Source organism: Vulpes vulpes, chromosome 5 (genome assembly GCF_048418805.1).
Source record: "Vulpes vulpes isolate BD-2025 chromosome 5, VulVul3, whole genome shotgun sequence".
Lineage (NCBI taxonomy): Eukaryota > Metazoa > Chordata > Mammalia > Carnivora > Canidae > Vulpes > Vulpes vulpes.
In genome coordinates this window covers 16,470,789-16,492,830 of record NC_132784.1, presented here as the reverse complement: position 1 = coordinate 16,492,830, position 22,042 = coordinate 16,470,789, and the positions used below count along the sequence as shown (strand labels likewise).

Here is a 22,042-nt window from a genome sequence, read left to right as displayed (position 1 = left end):
GGTTTGCCGATAGTAATAGCACACAACTAACTTTGTTCTGGAAAATGCTGCCAAAAGTTTTTTAACTACTATGCTTTACCAACCAGCATATAGTAAGAAATCCTATATTTAAACTGTGCTAGGTGATGGTGGTGGTTAATAAGTAAGTCCCTATGGATTCCTATGAAATGTGGGAGAGAAAGACATTTTTGCCCAGTGGGGTGACCAGGAAGGTCCTGTGAAGGAGATGGGACCTGTGCCAGGCACTGGAGAGGGGATAATTAGACCCAGTCGGGGTGAGGGGGTTGATCTAAAGTGTGGTTTCGGGAATGTGCCTCACATATTCAGGGACTGTAAGAAACTAATTGGCAGGAAGTAGACCTTGAACACTATGTTGAAAATTTTGGTTTTGTATCTTGAATTCAGAATGGACTCCTAGCAGTTTGCTAGCAGTTTCTGAGTGGACAAGTAATGAATTGAAATTGGTCTTCCTAAAAATGAGAGGTAGTGGATGGAGGAGAGAACCTATGGCTAGGTGGAGAGTCCATCAGTTTCTTACTACCAGACCATCTTTTGGGCAAACCCTATCTGGGGCACAGTTGTCCCAGCCCTCCTCCTGGTGGGGGAAACAAGGAGCAAGATGCCATATGCTGTGAGCTGTGAGGCCAGGTCTATTATATCCTCATTAGATTTGGAACAGTTGAGAGGGCTATGGAGAATATTTTCTTTCAGTTTTATCAAAAGCTGATTGGTATATTATCCTACTTAAGTTTAGCTTTTCTACAATAGCAGGATAATGGCTCTATGTTTTATGTAGATTATGAGCAATTTCTGTATTGCCAAGTGCATTCTAAACCATCAAAGATGTATTAAATTATGTTAACTTTAGTATTTATCTGGTTTTTAATGTAATCTGTGCATAATTGTAACTTACATGTAAGTTGTAGTTTATTGCCTTTATATCATTTTACATCTATCATTTGATCACCAGTGTTACCTGTTTTCGCAGTTTAGAAAGATGCGTTTCAGAGAGGCTGAATGGCTTGTCTAAGGTTACTTGGGGAATGGGTAGGAAAGCTGGACCAAAGCCTATTTCTCTTACTTCAGGCCATTTATATCTTGGTGAAAACTGGAAGCCAGTGCTTAAAACACATAATATTCTTACTAACCAGGATCCTTGATTGTTCTAGAGCAAGCAACCACAGTGGAATATAGGGATTAACTACATCTGATATGGTAAAATGCAGTGAGTGGATATAAGTCCTCTGCCATTCATTCAGAATCCACCTGTCCTAGAGGGACTGTATCTTATAATGTTCCCCAAGTATGTTTAAATTAAATATTTTATGATGAAATATCGGCAGTAATGTTCAAGTTTCAGTTTCCTCTCCTCCGGCCTTAGACTCAGCAACTCTTGGTTACGGAACCTGGTTTTGTCAGTTTGATCTCATGGAACTTGCAGACAGCATCTATGTGCTCAGTAACAGAATGATTCTGGCTGCTAGAGGGAGGACGAGTGTGGAACAAGCGTGGCATGAAACGGACTGTTTGCTTTTTTCCACAGTCTGCTGATTCAACCTGCAAACCCATTCCCCAACTCCATTAGCAAGACCTATAAAAACACAGGGGCCTCCGTAAAGATGACTCTGACATTTGTAACACGGAGAGGTCTTTTGAGTTGAGAGAGCCCAGTTCTGTACTTAGGATTTGGGTCTGGGTATTTTGGCTTCAACACTTGTTTCTGGTTAGAAAGCTAAAAACAGGGGTCTAAACACTGTTCACTTGGATGGTAAAACACGTGCTCACTTTTTTGCAGTGATCCTGGAAACAGAGGGGGAATTCTTATAAATCACAAAAGAAAATAAATAACTTCACCCATGGAGGGAAAGAGACAGCTTGAGAAAAGAGACTTTGGAAAAAGGCTGTCTCTAGACAGCAGTCTTGTGGTAAGTACTAAATATTCATTTACCACTCTATATGTTTTGGCCGAAAATGCATTATTCTTTGACTGTTATTTCCTGAACCCTGTGCTTTTGAAACTTCTATTCCAGTTACCCCATTAGTCCTATCCCCTGGGACTTGGTTTCATTTATTTTTTACCAAGTCAAAAGCCAGCAAATTATTGGAATGTTTGTATAGTGTCTTAATAGGCAAATGTCATAATCTGTCAACATTATATATAATTACATTAATTCCAGCCGAAGTAGACTTTAACCTATATAAAAACACTACTGTAAAGCTGATGCCAAATGCCAAGCCTATATATAGTTGTTCCAGCACCCATTTATCTTAATTTGGGGGATAGGTTGGATAAAAATTTAATAGAGCTTCAAATATTGAAGAGTGAAGAGTATCTGAGATCTTCTTCGGTATGTACCATGGTTCAATAGTTTATATCTTTCTTTCTAAGGGTGCTCATACTGATGAGCGTCATTCTTAACAACCTGGTTGTGTTTGCTTTCAAGGAAAGAGACTACGTCACTGATTTTGGAAGGTTGGCTGTCTCTGAGCTCAGGTGTATACTTACCTCTTGTATTTCCTAATGCATGTGAACAGAGCAAGAAATTAAGCGACTCACTCCTTTCTCTTTTGCTCATCTACTGAAATAGAGATATAGCCCAGCTTCTTCTTTTAGATGTTGTGGAGAGATGTGCTTTATTCATTTGTATGCTTCCAGAACTTAGCCTGGAGTCTGGGTCAGAGTAGGTATCCAATCAAATTTATGTTTGTTTTTTTTTCAATCAAATTTATGTTGAGTGGATTTGTCAGTTGCACTTTTCCCACTCTGCTGCTATAGGTCTGGCTCTGCCAGTGTATAGACTAGCTGGTTACCCCATAATTGCTGAGGCTTAAAACTGTTCCTAGATGTGTTTCCAGGGATGGAGAAAAGGATTACGTTAAACTTTTGTGTTTAGTTCCTCTCTTATTCTTAGATTCAGTTTCTGTGTCTGTGTGGACTTTGCACTGACCAGCCTACTTTCAGAGGCTAAGAACTTATATAGCATTTTAGATTCTCCTCCCAGTGGATGTGCCCTTTTCTTATCTCTTAGGTCTTTCTTTTCTTTCTTCTTTTTTTTTTTTTATCTTAGGTCTTTCTATCTCCAGGTAGAATGTGATGCAAATTGTGTGTGTGTGTGTGTGTATGTGTGTGTGTGTGTGTGTGTGTATGTCTATTCCCTGGGGATAGTTTCTGGGGAAATATATGATAAAAAGATAATTTCTCAGCCTCTCCTTTGCCAAAGAAAACACTTTTTACCTATTAACCTACCAATAGGGTCTGTCCTATAGCTAACAGAGGACAGAGATGCCTCTGTTGACAGAGATGCTCATTATAATATGAACAGCACAGGAAAGGTTCTCATTTAAAAAAAAAAAATTGTGGGCAGCCCGGGTGCCTCAGCGGTTTGGTGCTGCCTTCAGCCCAGGGTGTGATTCTGGAGACCTGGGATCCTGTCCCATGTAGGGCTCCCTGCATGGAGCCTTCTCCCACTGCCTGCATCTCTGCCTCTCTCTTTCTCTGTGTCTCTCATGAATAATAAATAAAAAGTCTTTTCAAAAATTTTGTGTGTGAGGGAGAAAGCTAAAGCAGGTGGGAGAAGCAGAGGGAGAAGGATAAGCAGACTCTGAGCCGAGCACAGAGCTAATGTGGGGCTTGATCCCACAACCTTGAGATCATGACCAGAACTGATATCATGAGTCAGACACCTAACTGACTGAGCCACCCAGGTTCCCCACAAGAAAGATTCTCCCAACACAAAAATATCCTTGCTGTTTAGTCCCTAACATCCTAAATTCTGCTTTTTGTGCCAGAGAATATGCAAAGATGCTATATATGCAAGCATGCTAAGCTATTGTCTTTCAATAATTCATAGTAGTGCTCATTAATTAAAGGTCTTGGAGCTTTCCCAAATGTCAAGCAGCTGAGCAAAATTTTGTTGAGGGCACTGGTAAACAATAGGATACAGAGCATGGAGTGCTGGGATGCAGGACAGGTTTAGGGTGGGGAGGGAGATGCAGTGAATTACTATGAGAACATTGCATACCTGAAAGTCAGAGAAAGAGGAAACAGCTTTAATGAAACCATCGTCCACATTTAAATTTTGCTCAGGGATAGGCTTGACTGTGAGCATAAATCAAAGCCTGTCATAGTAGTAGAGCTAGCTGAAAGCCCAAAACCAAGTTTGAGTTCCCATTGGCACATGGCTCTACCCTGAGTCTTGTGGGGCCTGCAGATCTATTTTCTGACTTACAGCATTGGAAAACACTGTGAAAATAAGAACCCGTTGCTTGGCACCACCTGAGAAACTTAATCCTGTTAAATCTCCCCAAATGATGCTTAGGAGAGTTTTTATGTTAGTGAAATATCTTCCTTGTTTCCTCTCCAGGTAGATTAAGTGTTATGTCTGCATGTGTATAATTGGGAAAATCCTAAAAGACTGTGCTTTCTTATGAGTAGGTGGCCTGGGATATGGGAGGCCTTAAATGCCACTCAACATTATATGGTTTAGACCATGTGACTATAAATTTGCCCTCTGTTTTAGTGTTATGTTCTTTCCTCATATGACATGCCGAGGCAGTGACAGCAAGAGTACTTGTTTTGAGTAGATTCTTCAAGAGTGAGACCCACTGAAAGTCTCATGAGTGAATTCTGTTGTGACCATCGGGAAGAGAGGTAGACAGGGATGAGATCAAAGATGACTGGCCTGTAAAGGACTTGAACCTATGATACTGCCCTTCTCATTGGCTCCCTGCTGAAACCACACAAATAACTAGGGGAGAAGTACAAGGTGATGATTCTGGATAAGGGTTATTAGAAAATACAAGGGGAAAGACACACCTGGCATTATATACCACACTTGTTTCTCAAGGCATGTACACTTATTCCACCTCATGTTGTTTTTCTAAATCATAGAATGCTAGGTTGGGAGTGGGTTATCCAGTCTCTTCACCTTGCAGAAGAAGTTATTACTCAATGAGGTTAAATGTTTTTCTCGAGTTCCCACAACTGGCGTACAGTGCAGGTCTCCTACCCCTCACTTCACTTCTTTACATTTTACTACATAAAATCCCAGTAAGAGAAGACGTCCCTTTGGAAAACTGAATAGAGGAAAGAGAAATATACTAAATCTTAAGTCTTGAAATTCCACCACAGAATCATTATGACCCACATTTTTGAGAATTAGAAGGCCCAGAGGTAATTTCCACTTTCACATTTTGCACAGGAAAAAAATTCCTCATAATGTACTGCAAGAATAAGGTACTATTAACTTCATTATACTTTTTATTTTACATAATCAAATCATGAAGTGTTGAGTAGAAATTATAGCTCCCTTGCAACAGCTTTCAAATTTGTAGGCTGGCGGATCCACAGAATAAAGAATCTCACAGTCCAGATACTGAAAAAAGCTTCCCATTGGGGGATGGTCATTTGTGGTCTTCAGTCACAATTTTGCTTTCAGGATAGGACGCAGGAGGGTTTGAGTGTGTGTGTGTGTGTGTGTGTGTGTGTGTGTGTGCGCGTGCGCACACACACTTGCTCCCTGGTAGTGCTGAAGTGTTCTTTGATGTTGATTTTTGTACTTGATAAATCACCTTTTTAAAGAAGAAAGTGACAGGTAAGTGAAACTGAAATGAAAAATCTGTTTCGATGTAGGGGGTAAGTACCCTGAGAGAAAGACAAGTGACTACAAGTTTGCCTTCACCAGTATGAGTGTGCCGGGTTGCTGCACCGTTGCCGCAAGTACAGTCTTCTCTCTGATAACAATAAAAATCACCCCAGAAATCGAGGCCTCTTCTTGACCCAAAGCTGTTCCACCCACCCCAGGATGCTATTTGATCAGAAAAAAGTCAGTATTTCACACTGTGCTTTTTTATTTGCAAGAATCATTCCCAGGCTGCTCGTATAGCTATTTGATACTTGTAGCTATGACAGCATTTAGCTGATGAGAAGGCTGGGGAGTGAATTATCTTTTTACCAGTTCACATTTCAAGAGCAAAAGTTCCCTTTTTAATTTGAGGAAAAATTACTTTTTGCTTTGAGGCACAGATGGGAGTAAGTTTCTTTTATGAACGACAAGTTCTTTCGTGGTACCCTGCTCCTTTTTTCCACTACCAGAAAGAAGACAAAACCTTGGCCACACTAGATCCTCAGCTCTGACAGCAGTGCAGTTTAGATAAACTCATGAGAGCAGGCCCCACACCAAGTCCCTCACTTCATCCTTCAGCCTCTCGATGGTTGTATCCAAACTACAAGAGTAATTAGACCTCCCAAAGGCATTCATTAAGTCAAATAAAAAGCATCACTGAAAGCCTGCTTTACATTTAAGATGCTTTAGTAGCTGTGGGATACGCTGGATAGTCACCACTTTTCCCTCCAGATCCACTCCATCCTTCTCTACCTGGCTATGGATCCCTGGAGGACATACCACGCAGGTCTTGCCAAGAGGATCCTATGTCTTTTGAGCATCTAGTTGGGTTAGGCCAATGGGGGGGACCTAGCAGGAGACCCAGAGGTCAGGAAGAGGGAGAGGACAAGGTAATTGCTTTCCTGGTAATGTACTGCAAGAATAAGGTTATACTTTTTATTTTATACAATCAAATCATGAAATGTGGAGTAGGAATTATAGCTCCCTTGCAACAGCTTTCAAGTTTGTAGGCTGGTGGAACCACAGAAAAAAAGAAACTCATAGTCTAGATACTGAAAAAATTGGGGGATGGTCATTTGTGGTCTTCACCACAATGGTATCTCCTTGCCTGGCCCTGGATCATAGTAACTAGACTACTCTGCCTAAGGTGACATCTTTTGTTGGGCAACCCTTTCTCGCAAAACACAGTTTTCTCTGTTCTGGCACCTTCCTTTTCTCCATGTCCCTTCAGGCTTCTTGGTAGTAATGACTCTTGGATGTTGTCAGCCTACCTCATGTTGCTTTGCTTTAGGTCTATCCATACTTTCTTGTATTGTTCCTTAACCAAAATCTTCTCAATTTAGATGATTTGCATGTGCCATCATTTTCCCACAGAGCCCCCTGACTGATACAAGACAATAGTTTGTTTGTGGAAGCTGACCTAATAAGCAGGAAAAATGATGTAACATAGAGGAGGCAAATGGTGTGGCATTGACTGTGAGGCACCAAGTCAAGGGGGGGGGGGGTTAAGGAGCATTGTGGAGAAGCTGTGGTTAGAACATGCTCTGAAGCAATTCAAGAGCTTGCTTCAGTAGCACATGTACTACAGCTGAAGCAATGGGGAGGACTTGGAGAAGAAAGGGGCAACCCAAGGATACAGTCCTATATCCTCTGGTAACAACTCACTTCATTGCTGAATTATTTTTTTCCAGGGAAACTTCTTTCATATATCAAATTGTGATGGTTAATTTTATGTGTCAACTTAACTAGGCTCAAGGGTGCCAAGACACCTGGCAAAACATTACTTTTGGGTGTGTCTGTGAGGGTGTTTCCAGAAGAGATTAGCATTTGCACCAGTAGATCCATTGAAAAAGTTTGCCCTCACTGCTGTGGGTAGGCATCTGATTGACTGAAAACCTGAATAGGACAAAAAGGGAGATAAAGGGCAAACCTACTCTCTGCATGAGCTGAGACATCTTCTTCTGTCCTCAGTACTGCTCTCTTTGTTTTCAGCACTATGGACTTGGACTGGGACTTAGTTACACTCTTGGCTTCCCTGGTTCTCCCGACTTCAGGTTTGGACTGGAACTACATCACTGGGTTTCCTGGGCTACCAGCTTGCAGACAGCTTATCTTGGGGCATCTCAGCCTCTATAATCATGATTCCATCCATTATATTAATTATTTCTATATTTATACTTATATTTACATTATATTTATATTTATATACACAAGGATAGAACTCTGACAAATTCACAGATCTGTGCTGCTTTATCTTCAGTGATTTCACCCCTGGTTAATGACCAGGAGGAATTTTAGAGGCAGGGTTCATCAAACTCTATGAAAAGCCAAATAGTGAATCTTTAGGCTTCGCAGCCCAGCTGAGCAGTCATAATGACTCAACTCTGCCTTGGGAACAGGAAAGCAGCCACAGACAATACATGAATAAATGGGCGTGGCTTATGTTCCAATAAAACTTTATTTACAGAGGCAGCATACTGGATTCTTTTTTTTAAAAAAAAGATTTTATTTATTCATGAGAGACAGAGAGAGAGAGGCAGAGACATAGGCAGAGGGTGAAGCAGGCTCTTGGTGGGGAGTCTGATGTGGGACTCGATCCCAGGACCCCGGATTATGACCTGAGCCAAAGGCAGACATTCAACCAGGTGTCCCTAACAGACTGGATTCCAAAGGATTCTGCATGTGGTAGAGAAATGGGAAACTTGGAGAACTAGTTCAACTTTTCCTGGGATGTGCAATGTGCTGAGGCAAGCAAAGGAGCAAGTTTAGAATGTCAAGCGAAGATGTATACACCCAAATGCATTTTTAAACATTTCAGAAAGCTCAAAACTCACTGAGACTTTTTCCAAGTGCTAAATAGGGGCATTGTTGATGTTGCTCAGTGCAGCCAGTGGATTGTGAATACTAACCAAAAAATCTGCATTTTTGTAGTGCTTCAGGCATACCTGTAGCTTTCTTGACTCTCTTGGTGCTATAATTGGGCTGCCTCTCACCATTGCAATGCCGTACAGAGCACAAACCACTAGATTGCTAGAGGTTTCCAGCTACTTAAATCCCAGCTACCCTTGACCCCTTCTTCTGATGTAAGAAATATGGTTTACTCAGTGCCTCAGACCAGGAGGCCTGACCTTTGTGCTCCAATATCAAGATTGCTTGAGATTTCTCAAGTGAATATCAAGTAGAGAAATGTCAATGAGGAAGAGGGAGGTTTTTATTCCCCAGCTGCTTTATCCCCTGCCCCCATAGGGCTGTTATCTCAGCTGCCTTACCAGGTGTCCTGAGAAGAACAGAGACCATGCACTGGAACCAGGTGTGGGAAGGTGTGATGCTGTTTGAGGATCCAGCTAAAGCCCATTTTTGGGAAAAAGCAACAGGTAGGGGGAGACTGGCTTTGGCCTGGGTTAGCTACCTTTCCAAAGTGTGCCAAATCTTTGACTGCTCCCCCTTGACAGCAGGGGTGGGAGAGCAAGAAAAGTGTCAGATGCTTAAATGAATATTTACGCAGTGAATCTGCCCAGCAGCCTAGCTGAGCGCATCATAGCAGGTCAAGAACACACTGGAGGAATGTCCTTCCCAGCTCCCTCCAGCCGCACAGACCCCTGGGGGCTCTGAGTAGATTTTGTATGGATGGGCTGGGAGAAGACAGGGAGGCTTGGCCAGGTAGGTACAGCCCCAAATACCTGGTTGCTAAAGGTCTTAAAGGGGCCCCAGATGAGCAGGAAAAGATCAGAACCCACCACGAACAGTGCCAGGAAGGGAGGCTGGAGATACGAGCAGTGCTGCTGCTGAAATGGTCTGAATGGAAGGCAGGACAAGGGACCAGAAATAGAATATAACCAAGCAGCAGACATAGACTATGTCGGCAGTGGGGACTGGTAACGTCTAGCAGGGAGCCTGGCTGGCTCAGTCAGTAGAGCATGTGACTCTCAGGGTTGTGAGTTTGAGCCCCACTTTGGGGGTAGAGATTACTTAAAAATAATAATAAAAAAAAGATCTTGGTGCTTGCTTTAGTAGCACATACACTAAAAATTGGAATGATACAGAGAAGATTAGCATGGTGCCTGCACAAGGATGTTGGTGAAGTCTAACATGTAAGCCACTTTAGCAGACAGCTCAGCGTGTGCAGGGAGCAGAGCCATGCGTTGAGTGTGGATCAGGATGGCTCCCTTCCCTTGGTGATGAGAGCTGAAATTTCCTGAGACTTGCTACGTGCCAGACACTCTGGTTGCCTTTAGATAGAAATTGACATTCAATACTCATGATGACCTTTTAAGACAAGAACTTTAATTATTCCTATTTTACGAACAAAAAAATCTGAAGCTTAACAAATTAAGGAACTTCCTCAGGGCCAAAGAACTGGTGTGTGGTAGACCTGAGATTTCAACCCCCTTCTGGCTGCCTCCAGATCATGCTGTCACTCTACAGTTAGTGGCTCAGAAGCAGAGAACCTTGTTTCTGGGGACTGGGAGCTCCTGGCATGGTGCTTTCCAACACTAAACAGCCCCAGCTTCAGTAGGGCTAGAGGTTTACGGGTGTATAACTCCTGTACAGGTGTTACAGGTGGCACAGGTGTACAGGTGCCCCCTTTGTGCCTGCTGATGGCAGAGACCAGGCCTGATTTCAGTAAAATAATTGTTGAAGTGTTGGAGGATGAGCTAGAGAGGGATATGAGGAGTAAAGAATACATGTGTTGGAACTTGGTCTAGGTCTGATTTCTGGTCTTGTGCTTTTTCTGATTAATCGGGTCTTGAAACCAACTTCCACAGAGATAAAAGTTCTTTTTTATTTTTTAAAAGATTTTATTTATTTATTTATTTATTTATTCATTCATTCATTCATTCATTCATTCATTCATTCAGGAGAGAGAGAGAGAGGGAGGAAGGGAGGGAGAGGGAGAGGGAAGGAGAATGAGCAGTAGGGAGAGCAGTAGGGAGAAAGAGGCAGACTCCTTGTTTAGCCGGAAGCCTTATGTAGGACTTGACTTAGCCAAGGCAGACGCTTAGGTGACTGAGCCACTCAGGTGCCCTGAGATTAAAGTTTATAATAGTACATCTATATAATACATAATATATATAATACCCTATATCTATAATTTTGTGTTTTTACCCACATGGGGACTCGCTGTGGTGTGTATGTGTACAAGATGGGGATACTGACTGGAGCGGGAGTAGAGTAGGAGGAATGGTAAATTATAGGGTGCACCCAAAGTCCAGCTGTCCCCCAGGATGCAACAGGATTTATAATTGGAGTGATAAGCCTATCTAATGGTTTCACATTCTTTTGCCTGAGCCACCCACTGATGGGGGTTGGTAGAGAGCCAACATCATTTCCTATGAGAACGTTCTCCCCTCCACATGCCATTTGATTGCTCACCACTTGAAACTGATGCCCTCTCCTCTGGTATTGCACAACAGAACATCTGCCTTCATTATGGTGATGGCTTATGCTGATTGACTCCTCATCCCTTCCTCTTCCGTCCATCATTGAAAGTTAAGGCAGTCTGCCCCCATAACCATATACTCTAGAATTCTTATTAAAATGTCCTTTCCTGAACTGCCATAATATTTATCTCTGGTCTTCATCACTACATTTAATGCTTTGTCTAGGGCTTGTCCACCTTAAATCAGGGTTTCTCAATCTATCTGACATTTTGGATGCTGTATTTCTTTGTCGCGGGGTGGGGATGTTCTGGACGTTGTTGGATGCTCAGCAGCATCCCTGGCTTCTGTCTACTGGATGCTAATAGCCGTCCTCACCCAGCTGTGATAATAAAAACTGTCCTCAGACATTGCATGGTATCCTCTGGGAAGCAATATCAGCCCTGACTGAGCTGAATTGTAAACTCCTAGAGGGCAAGAGCCATGTCATACTCACAATTGGTTCCCTAAAGTCTGACATGGAAAACAGTGCAATGAGTGAATGAGTAAGTGAACTTACCAACGAGTAGCCATTTGTTCATGAACTAAGTACACATTAGCAAGAAATACTGGGTATGGAGTACGGGGGCACTACCTGGAGGAGGCATTGAGCACTGGTTCTGAAGTTTGGGATGGCAAACTTTTCAATTTTACCAAGGATAATTCTAGTGTATGCATAAAGACTTTTCTTTACATCAGAGATTCTTTTTAAAAAAATTAAATCCAAAAAAATTTAAAAATGAAAAATAAAAAAAATTAAATTCAATTGGCCAACTTATAGCACGTCATTAGTTTCAGATGTAGTGTTCAATAATTCATCAGTTACATATAATACCCCGTGCTCATCACATCACGTGACCTGCTTAATGCCCATCACTTAGTTACCCCATCCCCCACACACCATCCCCTCCTGCAACCCTCAGTTTGTTTCCATTAGAGATTCTTAACATGATACCTGGACCCTTTTGCGTTCTGGGGTTGCTCAATAGGGTAAATTTATGAGAAGGCCCCAGGGGTGTTGAATTCTCCAAAGTATATTGTATTAGATTTTATATGTATGCACATATGTGCACATTTTTTTATGGGGTGGGAGTCCATAGCTATCATCATATTCTCAAAGGGATCCGTGACCCAAGAATGGTTAGGTAGCTTCCTCTGCCATTAGTCTAGGAAGCCTGGCCCACAGGCCCTGCACACAGATGGCTCACCTTACCCAGGTCACAAAGCAGGATCTCAGAAGCCCTGGTGTGAGCTCCATCATCTGCACTCACCTGCTGCAATTAGTGCTGTCTGCCTGTCTCCAACATAGCTCTGTGCATACTTGGGGTCTCAGAAATCACTTAATTAAAATAGGGACTGGCAACATTTTGAAAGTCCTTTATAAATGCTGTTATTGATAGATGATGAAATGATACTGCACCTTAAGAAATAAGTACAAATAAGTGGAGACATTTGCTTGGCATGTTCTATGTTTTCTTAGGGCTCAGGGATCTGCTTGTCATTCTCCTGGTGTCTCACCATCTCTCAACAATGGGAAGCATCAGATCATACAAGTTTCCATGGCAACCGAGGTTTCTGTATCCTCCTCTGGCAGCCTAAGATTGTTCCTGCGGCAGATTCTCTAGTGCTTTGTCTATAACAAGAGATAGAGCTTTCATCGATCTCCTTAGAAGCTGGCCTTCAAAGCCAGGAGGCAGCTGGGTGTTCTCTGTGATAGGTGCCTGCATTCCTCTCTAGTGTTCCTAATTGACCAGCACAGGAATTGAGCACCTACTAAGTTCAAAGCACTTCACAGTGCTAAGGGTGAAGATCTATGTGAATGCTCAGAAATGCAAAGCATGATTTCCATTTTATGAAGCTTTATGAAGTCTAGTCATATACAAAAATTATAGTAATACCAGGAGGTATACAGTGGTGCAAACAATAGGAGTGATGGGATTTAGAAAGGAGGTTGCTTTTCTGACTGGATTGATCAGGGAGGGCTTTCCTAAGAGGAAGAGCTTTTATATCTCCCTCAATGAAATTTGTCCAGATTTAATCTGTGGTGTCCCTGAGGTCCCTGAAGCAGAAATTTATGGAGAAAACCTTCATGTTTTAAGAGAATAGAGTATGACTCCAAGGCGCCTGGCTTCTACTTGAGTTGCTGAGACTCTAAGAAAGCTCTGTTGTGATCCTGAACTATCCTCTTAACTTCCCTTATGTCCCCTCTTGCCACCCCTCCTCATCTTCTTACCCACACTTGCTGGTGTGGGCATGATGCATAGCACAGCTAAATCATCTTGATCTCCTTTCTTCTCACTTATCAGTGTATGTTATACTAACCGTGTGTGTGTGTGTGTGTGTGTGTGTGTGTGTGTATGCTGTATTTCAGCAGCCTGTCTCACACTAATTTACCCCCCTGTATTATATAGTTCATTATTATCAATTAATATTTATGAAGCCTCCACAGGGTTTGTGGCTGAGAATTAGGCAGCATTTTCATTACTGCTGTTGCATTGCCATGTTCCATCGCCTTGGCTCAGCTTAGGCAGTATTTATGATCTTTCTGCCAGTTTTCTACTCGTGTGACAGCCCTCATACTCATCCCCATTTCAATTAATATTTCAAGAGCAAATCCAGAAGCCATTGTATTAAAATGCTTCACTTAACACCAGATGCACTGCCTCAATGCTGTCCCTTTCATGTACTAATTTTGCAATTCCCTCCTAACATGGAATCCTATTTGTCTGGGCTGCTCTCTACAAGCCCAAACAACGGTTCCTCCCGGTTCCTTTACATTCCAGAAGTTCCAGATGTTTCCTCCTCATAAATTTCACTTCCTTAACTAGGCTTAATGGATCATAATTGTCCATTTCCGAAGATGCCTCTGAGGTTTGCTTGCCTTCTGTCTTTCAGCACCTTTCTGGTCCTCACTCATAAGCAATTGTCTTCAGCTTGGTAGGTTTCCTAATATAATTAACTCATTGACTGCTCTCATGCACATAGATGTGTTGAGGGAAATAAAATCATTTGGTCTGATAAATTCTGGAGTCCATCTGTCAGAGCCAGCAGATAAGTAGGTTCAGGGACTGTTGGTCTTTTGCGGGGGGGGGGGTGGGGGAGGAGCTATTGTCAGAGGCCTGCCATCCCTGGGAATGGTTAGGCCGTGAGGGCTTCCAGTAATCAAGTGTGAGTAGGCACAAGGCTGAGAGTGAAGTCTTTGAAGTTACCACCCAGATATGACTGGGATGTGGCTAGTGCTGTCATTCCCACCTCCCTGTGTGGAGTTCTAGCTAGATGACGGTGGTAGGTAGCTATTCAGATCGCGTGGGCCAAGTTTGGAACTCTGCTGTTAGGTCCCTGAGGCAGATTATCTGACCTATTTCCTGTTTGGTGAGGTCTACCAAAGAGGAAGTGAAAGTAGATGAGAGCCAGGTCTAATATGGTTAGCATTTCTCATCCTCTTAGGAGGACCTGAGAAACTTGTCATGGTTTTGCCTACAAAGACTGTATCAACAATATTATTTCATTATTCACTGCATCAGTTGCGATCCTAGGAGGAAACAGATGGCACGCTCAAGCCAGGTGATGGAGGACAACTTAATAATAGGCCTCTTACAAAGGCAGGGCAGGATATAGGGAATTCAACAAGATTACAGGGCAAGGGGATAATATACAACCATGTGGCCAGAAGGAGAGAGCCACTTGGAAGCAAGTATCACCTTAGATGGAGGGATCCAGGCAACTGATGTTGGCCCAGGCCCGATTCAGGGCTCAATCTTATGACCCAGAGATCATGACCTGAGCTAAAATCAAGAGTCAGATGCTTAACCAACTGAGCCACCCAGGCACCCCCAGAGCACTCATTCTAAAGGGTGCAGAGGAAAGAGACACCATGTAATGTAGTAGAAAGGACATGGGCTGTTAGGAGAATCAAGGGAAGGGATTCTAACGGAGCACACAGCGTAGTGTTTGGCATGCCACCTCCTCTTCCACGCTGCAAATATGTGGAGCCGGCTGACGTGGCGACTCCAGATGGCAGCTTTCTTTGTCTGCAGATGGAAAGAGACATTCAGAAAAGATTTTTTCTAAATGTTTGGTTTGCGTACATTCATCTATGATGTTTAAAAACTGAATGGCATATCCATGGTATTAGTCAGAAATGTTCACCAGCTGTTAACTACAGGTTGTATCTGACTGAACCTTGGATTCTTTTCTTCTTAGGCCAACTGCCTCAGTTGTCCCTGTTAATGAACTGTACTCCAGACCTTCTTATATGGAGCGTTATATTTTTCTGGAACTTTTGGCCTACTCCTCTCACCCTTGAAGCTCAGCCAATGTCTATTTATAACAGGCAGTTTTATTCCAAAGGCTTCCAGGAGTGCCCATAGTCTTCTAAACAAGTGTACAATGACTCCCTGTGCGCAGGGTCCTGCTGGGTCCTCGGCCCCAGGCCCTGTGCCCCTGATAGAATCAGGCTGGAGACTGGGCTGCAGAGCCCTCTTTTGTTTGTCTTCTGCCTTCAATTGCTTTGAGCTGTGCCAGCTTGGAGCAGTGGGAGACTCGATTTGGGGAAGGGGCTGGAGATCATTTCCCATGTGACACTCTTCTCTTTACTTCGATGGGGAAAACAGAGTCAGAGGGTTCGAAGCGGGAAAGATTTTCCACTACATAAAGAGAACGAAAGAGGAAACAGGGTCCCAGTGGCCTCTTGCCAGGCCCCAGGAATGCGCCAACCCTGGGAATTGGCCCCTGGCCAGCCTCCTCAGAGGCTGCTGACTTGGGAAAACTGGTTCTCTGGCCGCTGCCAAGAATGTAGACAATGGGCTTTTGGTTATTTCACTTTTGAAAGTTAGGCTTTTGTTTTATTATCACCAAAGGTAACATTTATTGGGCACCTATGTATGCATGCCAAAAGATAAAATGCATGATTGGAAGTCAGTGTAACTTAAACCAAGCAGAAACACCACAGTCCTCATATAATATTTACAGCCTGCTTCTAATTAGGGCCTAATCCTCTGCTCGGGCATGTTGGTACCTTAGATGTGAGCACTGAATGGTACTGAAATTCTAGAATTAAAATTAGTTTTTAAGTGCTAACGTAAGCTGTATTTATGTCACTTGAAAGGACTGACATAAAGCTTATCTAGTTGTCATTGGCTTGATAAAAGACTTTGAGAAAATGAAGCAGACAACCAGTGTGTTCTGAGGAGGAAAAGACAGCAAGACCCAAGCCATTGGCTCAGGATACTGAATTCTGGAATGGGACGAGGAGGGGCCTAGTATACCTTCCCCTCACTGCATGTATGGCCCAGGAAATGATGATGATGTTTGTTAACAACTGGATGACCTTAAATTATTCCATATAGTTTTTCATTCCCATCTGGATTGGTGCTATTGATTAATAATAATAACAGGGGTGCCTGGGTGGCTCAGTCAGTTAAAGCATCTGCCTTTCAGTTTAGGTCATGATCACAGAGTCCCAGGATCAAGTCCCACATTGGGTTCCCTGATCAGCCAGCAGGGAGTCTGATACTCCCTCTGTCCCTCCTCTGCTCATTCTCTCTCTCTCAAATAGATAAATAAAATCTTTAATAATAATAGCAATTAACATTATATTTATTATATCCTGGGTGCTGGACTTAATATTTTATTTGTATCAGCTCCTTTCATTTTCACTACTACTATAGGGAGACACCATTACATCCCTTTATACAGATGAAGAAACTGAGGCTCAGAAATGAAATAGCTTGTCCAAGATCACTTGTCCAAGGTGACTAGTAAACACTAGTAAACACCAAGGTCTGTCTTACCACAAAGCTCACACTGCTGACACCTGTCCCATCTCTGTGCACCTTGAGTACATTTCAGAGTCGTGAGGAGCCTGCATCTCTGTGCTTAGATCAGTGACCCTGTGCTGTTGGGACTGGCTGCTTTCTGGATGCCATGTCCGTGTCACAGCTCTGGTGACCATTTTTACAGTGGCTCTTCTCAAAGTAGCTTCTCTGGAGCTTTTTACTCAAATAGCTGTCTGGCCTTCCTTGTGTGTGGAAACCTTCCTCTGTGCTGGCCTGAGAGGTCCTACCAGGATTCTGAGTAGTGAAAGAATGAGGAAAGCTTTCCTGAAGAAGTACCTTGAAGAAGTGCAGGCCCTGAGGCCCTCACCACTCATTTTAAGAAAATTCTATTTATGTGAATCCAGATGTATACAAAAGATGCATCAGGGGTTGCTTTTCCTCTTTCCAGAGAGATTCCTCATATAACAAAGGACTCGCCAGAATTTTTTTTTTTAAATAGACTGTAATGCGTTTTAAATTGAATTGAATTTTCAAAATTCAATTTGCGGTACTTGTTTCCCATGGAGCTAAATGTCCAACATCAGACCTTTTTTACCCTGTGATGGAAAACAGATCACAGATGATATTTTGGGTTGAAGTGCTTTCCCCAGGAGCCCCGAAGGGCCTGGAGAGCCTATCATCATGCATGGAGGGAGTTTTCACTCCAGGGACAAAGAGGAAAGTTACAACCGGGACTCCCAGGCTTTGACTCCTCCCTGGTGATGTCTTTCTTCCTTCTGAACTCTTAACAGTTCTGTTGGGGATGATGGACACTGCTGCACAATAAAGAACGGCTAGTATCCTGTAGTTAATCCAGAGTGACTCAGATATCTTCAGTCAACTCCCACTCTTCTCTGAAAGACTTCTGGCATGCAAGTCTACAAAAGTTCCTCCCTTGTTGCAAATTATATCCACTAAATGTTTACTTTTATGCATACCACGGGGCCCAATCTTCTGAAGAGTTGAAAGGGAAAGAAGAAAGAGGACAAATGAACTTAGGCGTAGAGTATTGGCCATTGGTGATGTCCTGAGCACTGCACAGATCCATCATACATATTTGGATGAATTCCTTTATTCAAATATTCTGCCTTGGTTCTTCATGGAATTCTGTGGCGAACAAGACAACTGTCTTTCTTCTCTCATGAAGTTAATATTCAAATAATTCTCCCAGCAACCTGTGATATGTGTATTCTAAGTCCCATTTTATTTTGTTGTAAGATTTTATTTATTTATTCATGAGAGGTACAGAAAGAGGGAGAAGCAGGCTCCCTGTGGGGAGCTCGATGAGGGACTCAGTCCCGGGACCCCAGGATCACGCCCTGAGCCAAAGGCAGACGCTCAACCACTGAGCCACCCAGGTGCCCCTATAAATCCCATTTTAGAGATGTGGAACCTGAGGCTTCAGAGACTAAACAACTAGTCCCAAATCACCTAAGTTAGCAGGAGTTGGCACCAAGTTTCTGAACCAGAACCAAGTCTGACCAAAGGCCAGTTTCTTGGTTGTTTTATTCTCTGTACTATTTGTAACACTTGAGTAAGGATCAAATCTGTAATTCTTGATTAATGGAATACTGTCTGGAAATAACAGCAACAAAACCTTGTTTGTAAATGAGTTAACTAAGAGGAGTCTTAGCTTAACAGGAGCAGGAAGAGAGTTTGTCCTTTATCCTGTGTGGTTACCAGATCGCAGGAGAAAATTGGAAAAGCAAACACAGTGGTTATTAGTAAAGGCACAGCCATTCAAGTCACATATTTGGTTTTCAGAGTCCTCTGCTCCGAGAGGATCCAGCTCAAGGTGACTGCCCCTGTCGTAAGCCTGTTGCTGCAGGGCTCCTTTACAAAGGACACACAGCGCTTAGCATCGTAAAATAAGACCCAGCTCTGCCACTGACTAGTGCTGTGCCCTCCTCAAACCCTTTACGTTATCCTAAACTTCTATGTCCTGCACTTGTAAAGGATCAAGTGCCGCAAGAGCAACAACACCACAAAGTTTAAGAAAGTGAAAAAGTCAAAACTTAAACCCCAGCAGCGAGGAGAAATTTGATAAGTAAGAACTAGGAAATGGGGCAGAGGTTTGATTTGTCCACAGTTCCAACCCCAGCATGCAGCGGAGAGGAGCATTGAGAGAGGGTCCATGAATCACTGGGTGAAAGAAAAAAAAAACTAACGATAATGGTCACTCTATTGAAGAGAAAACAAAGTGTCATTGCTGGCGGCACTGGCTTTGTTCAGCCACCAAGTAGAGCTTTATCCTGGTGAGTCCTGTGAGTAATCCACACACACTCTCAATTAAATAACCAAAGATGACATGTCCCTGAGACCTAGAGGTGCTCAGTCTGCCCTCAGGTGCCCAGGAAGCAGGCTCGCTCATCTGGATGTGATGGAAGATCTTTCCCGAAGCTGGCCACAATGCCAAACAAGGAAAAGGCCCCTCCGCCGTCCAAAGCCCCACCTCCCATCTCTGTAGGGAGCTTCATCCTTTCCCAGACACACCTGGAAGCTCACCATCCATTTTTCCACTTATCCAATTTTCACTGAGCACCTTATGTGCAAGGCACTGTGCTCCTATTAAAATCCTTAAAATATATAGCTGTCTTAAAAACTCAGTATTTTTTTTTTTCTCTGAATTTCTGCAATGCTTCCTTCAGAGCTCTGCTGGTGAGAACCCTTGTGGGTTGCTGCACAGATGGAAGTTACAGAAGCTTAAAGTATACACTTGAGGAACTGGGTTCAGAGGCTTTCCCTGCTTTGGCCCTGAATGACTATCAAGAATATAACCTCCATATATGACATAAAGAGGAATGAGGGTAGAGAACCGAGTCAATTTGAGACTGGAGTAACTAACTCTTTACAGTCAGGCAAGAACTCTTTGGCCAAAGGAAAAAGAGAGACTAGAAAAATCATTAAGCAACACACAACACACACACACACAGAGCACAGCTCCTTTCCAATAAGTGGATCCAATTTCTTCATTGTTCTCTCAGTCCTCAGAAAGTAGCCGGCGTTTATTTATGCGATATTCCAGAATGAGATGGGCCAGTGGCCAATAATATCTGTATGGTAGAGGCTTAGCAAAAGCTACTGAAATGGTAGATCACAACCTAAGCATTGCATTTTCTGCTATTTTCCAAACTAGAATCAATCCAGCACATTTGAGAAAAGTTATCCACGAAACAGATGAAGTTATGTGCAAAGGGACTAATAGAGCCATCATGGAGTTGTGAGATGTGGGGGGAACCCAAGGCCAGGCACCAAAGCAGTGGCCATTCAATTATGACAAGTACCCGAGATGAACAAAAATTGAGGGAGACCTGATGCTCTCATGAAGCAAAGACTGCTTGTCAAACAGTGAATGTTAATGCCACTTCCTTACTGCATTTTGTGGTTTGTGTTCTTGTCACATGGTTCAGATACTCCCAGGGAGCCTGGAAAATTATAAGGTGTAACATGGTGATATTTCTTGAAACTAATCATCTGAGAGAATTTATGGAAAATTGAATGGACTAAGGTTTCACACTTGAATAAGAGTCACCATCATCCATGACAATGTACAAATTGATCCATTAGAAAAGTTAATAACTTAGGTGTTGTTGATAGTGACTAGTTAGATCTGAATATCAGGAGTAATCAAATCAGTATTTCTGTGTTCATATTCTTTGTATACACACCCAATAAACAGACTAAATAAATGAATAAACACAACCTTAATTCTGAGTATGTAACTAAAATGCTTGAGCTCTCTATTCATGTTCTCTAAATGAAAAACAATTCATTAGTAAAGTTAAATTATATTTGCTGGAATCTCAGGTAAAAACCTGTCTGTGGAATCTAACTTCTAGTACTTCTTTTTCAGGTGAAAACTTTTCTTTTTTTTTAGGTAAAAGTTTCTAAGTAAATAATTTTTATATCTTAGTCACTAAGTTTCTTAGATTGAATCAACATGAGTTAATGAAGGACTGCCTTCCATAATTACTTAGGTAGGTAGATTCATGTATTGGTTTTTGAGTCTGGCCAACTCATTTTGATCTCAAGGTTCTGTTAGGAAAAGATATTTGTAGTCCTCATTGGATGTTCCCAGCATATAGTGCAATGTTCCACACTCAGTGAATGCCTGGGAAGTGAATTGCCGAGTGGCTGTGGGCTTCACACTCTGGTCCCAGCTTTGTCCCTAACTGGCAGAGACACTTTGGACAATTCTCCTTTCCTCTTCTGAGCTTCAGCTTCACCTATTTGTCTTTGTGATCACAGGTTGGGGCTCCACTGACCTGTCAAGTTCCTTAGAGCTCCATGACTCTATGGTATCAAGTGTCTAGTGCAGGGTGGGACATACCAAGGAAAGGAAAAAGAAAATTCTAGCTATCAATCTGTTCCTAGCAAAAGATGGGTCTTAGTGCCCGAGCAAGCATAACTGGTCTCTCCTCTCTGTTTCATTTAAATAAGTGATAAAGATGGAAATTTCTAATGATGAAATTGTAGGCATCAGTGAGCAGGGAAGAAAGAGATCTTATAGGGAAAGAAATTTATGTCACAAATATGTCACTATCATATGAAGCCTACTTGTAAAGATTCAATTCTGAGGGAAATTTAATATTGGACAATTTATATGATCTATGAATGAGTTACTTACTTAAATTCCTTTCAAATATTTCAAGACAGACCTTTTATAAGTCAGTGTATAGTCCTACTTTAATGTTTGGTCTTCCCACTTTGCTCAAAGCCACCCTGTCAGCTTTTCTTTTTCTAATTTTTTTTCTAATTTGAGTATAGTTGACACACAATGTTACATTAGTTTCAGGCAAACAACATAGTGATTTGACAAGTCTATCTGTTACACTACACTCTCCACAAGTGTAGCTACCATCTGTCACCATACAGCATGATTACAAACCATTGACTACATTCCTTATGCTGTACCTTTCATCCCCATGACTTATTCATTTCATGACTGGAAGCTTATACCTCTCATTCCCCTTCAACCATTTGCCCATCTCCTTACTTCCATTCCCTCTGGCCACCATCAGTTAGTTCTCTGTATTTATGGATCCTTTTCTGCTTTTTGTGTATTCTTTTTTAGATACCACGTACAGGTGCAATCATATGGTATTTGTCTTTGTCTGACTTATTTCCCTAACAGGATACCTCCTAAGTCCATCCATGTTGTTGCAAATGGCAAGATTTTTTTATG

At 42.4% G+C, this 22,042-nt stretch overlaps 1 protein-coding gene and 1 non-coding gene across 12 annotated transcripts in view; both read left to right on the top strand.

The window, feature by feature from the left end:
• The window catches only part of NCKAP5 (NCK associated protein 5), a 946,904-nt gene that overhangs the window by 140,610 nt on the left and 784,252 nt on the right, over window positions 1-22,042 (top strand). For all 11 annotated transcript variants that reach the window (XM_072757601.1, XM_072757595.1, XM_072757603.1 and 8 more), the window contains exon 2: window positions 1,796-1,925. In XM_072757601.1, coding sequence (XP_072613702.1) covers window positions 1,857-1,925 — 69 coding nt within the window. In that variant the 5' untranslated portion in view covers window positions 1,796-1,856. The remainder of the gene's footprint in view (window positions 1-1,795; window positions 1,926-22,042) is intronic.
• Window positions 9,623-9,730, top strand: LOC112932624 (U6 spliceosomal RNA). The gene has a single exon (XR_003237511.1). It is a non-coding gene; the product is annotated as a U6 spliceosomal RNA (small nuclear RNA).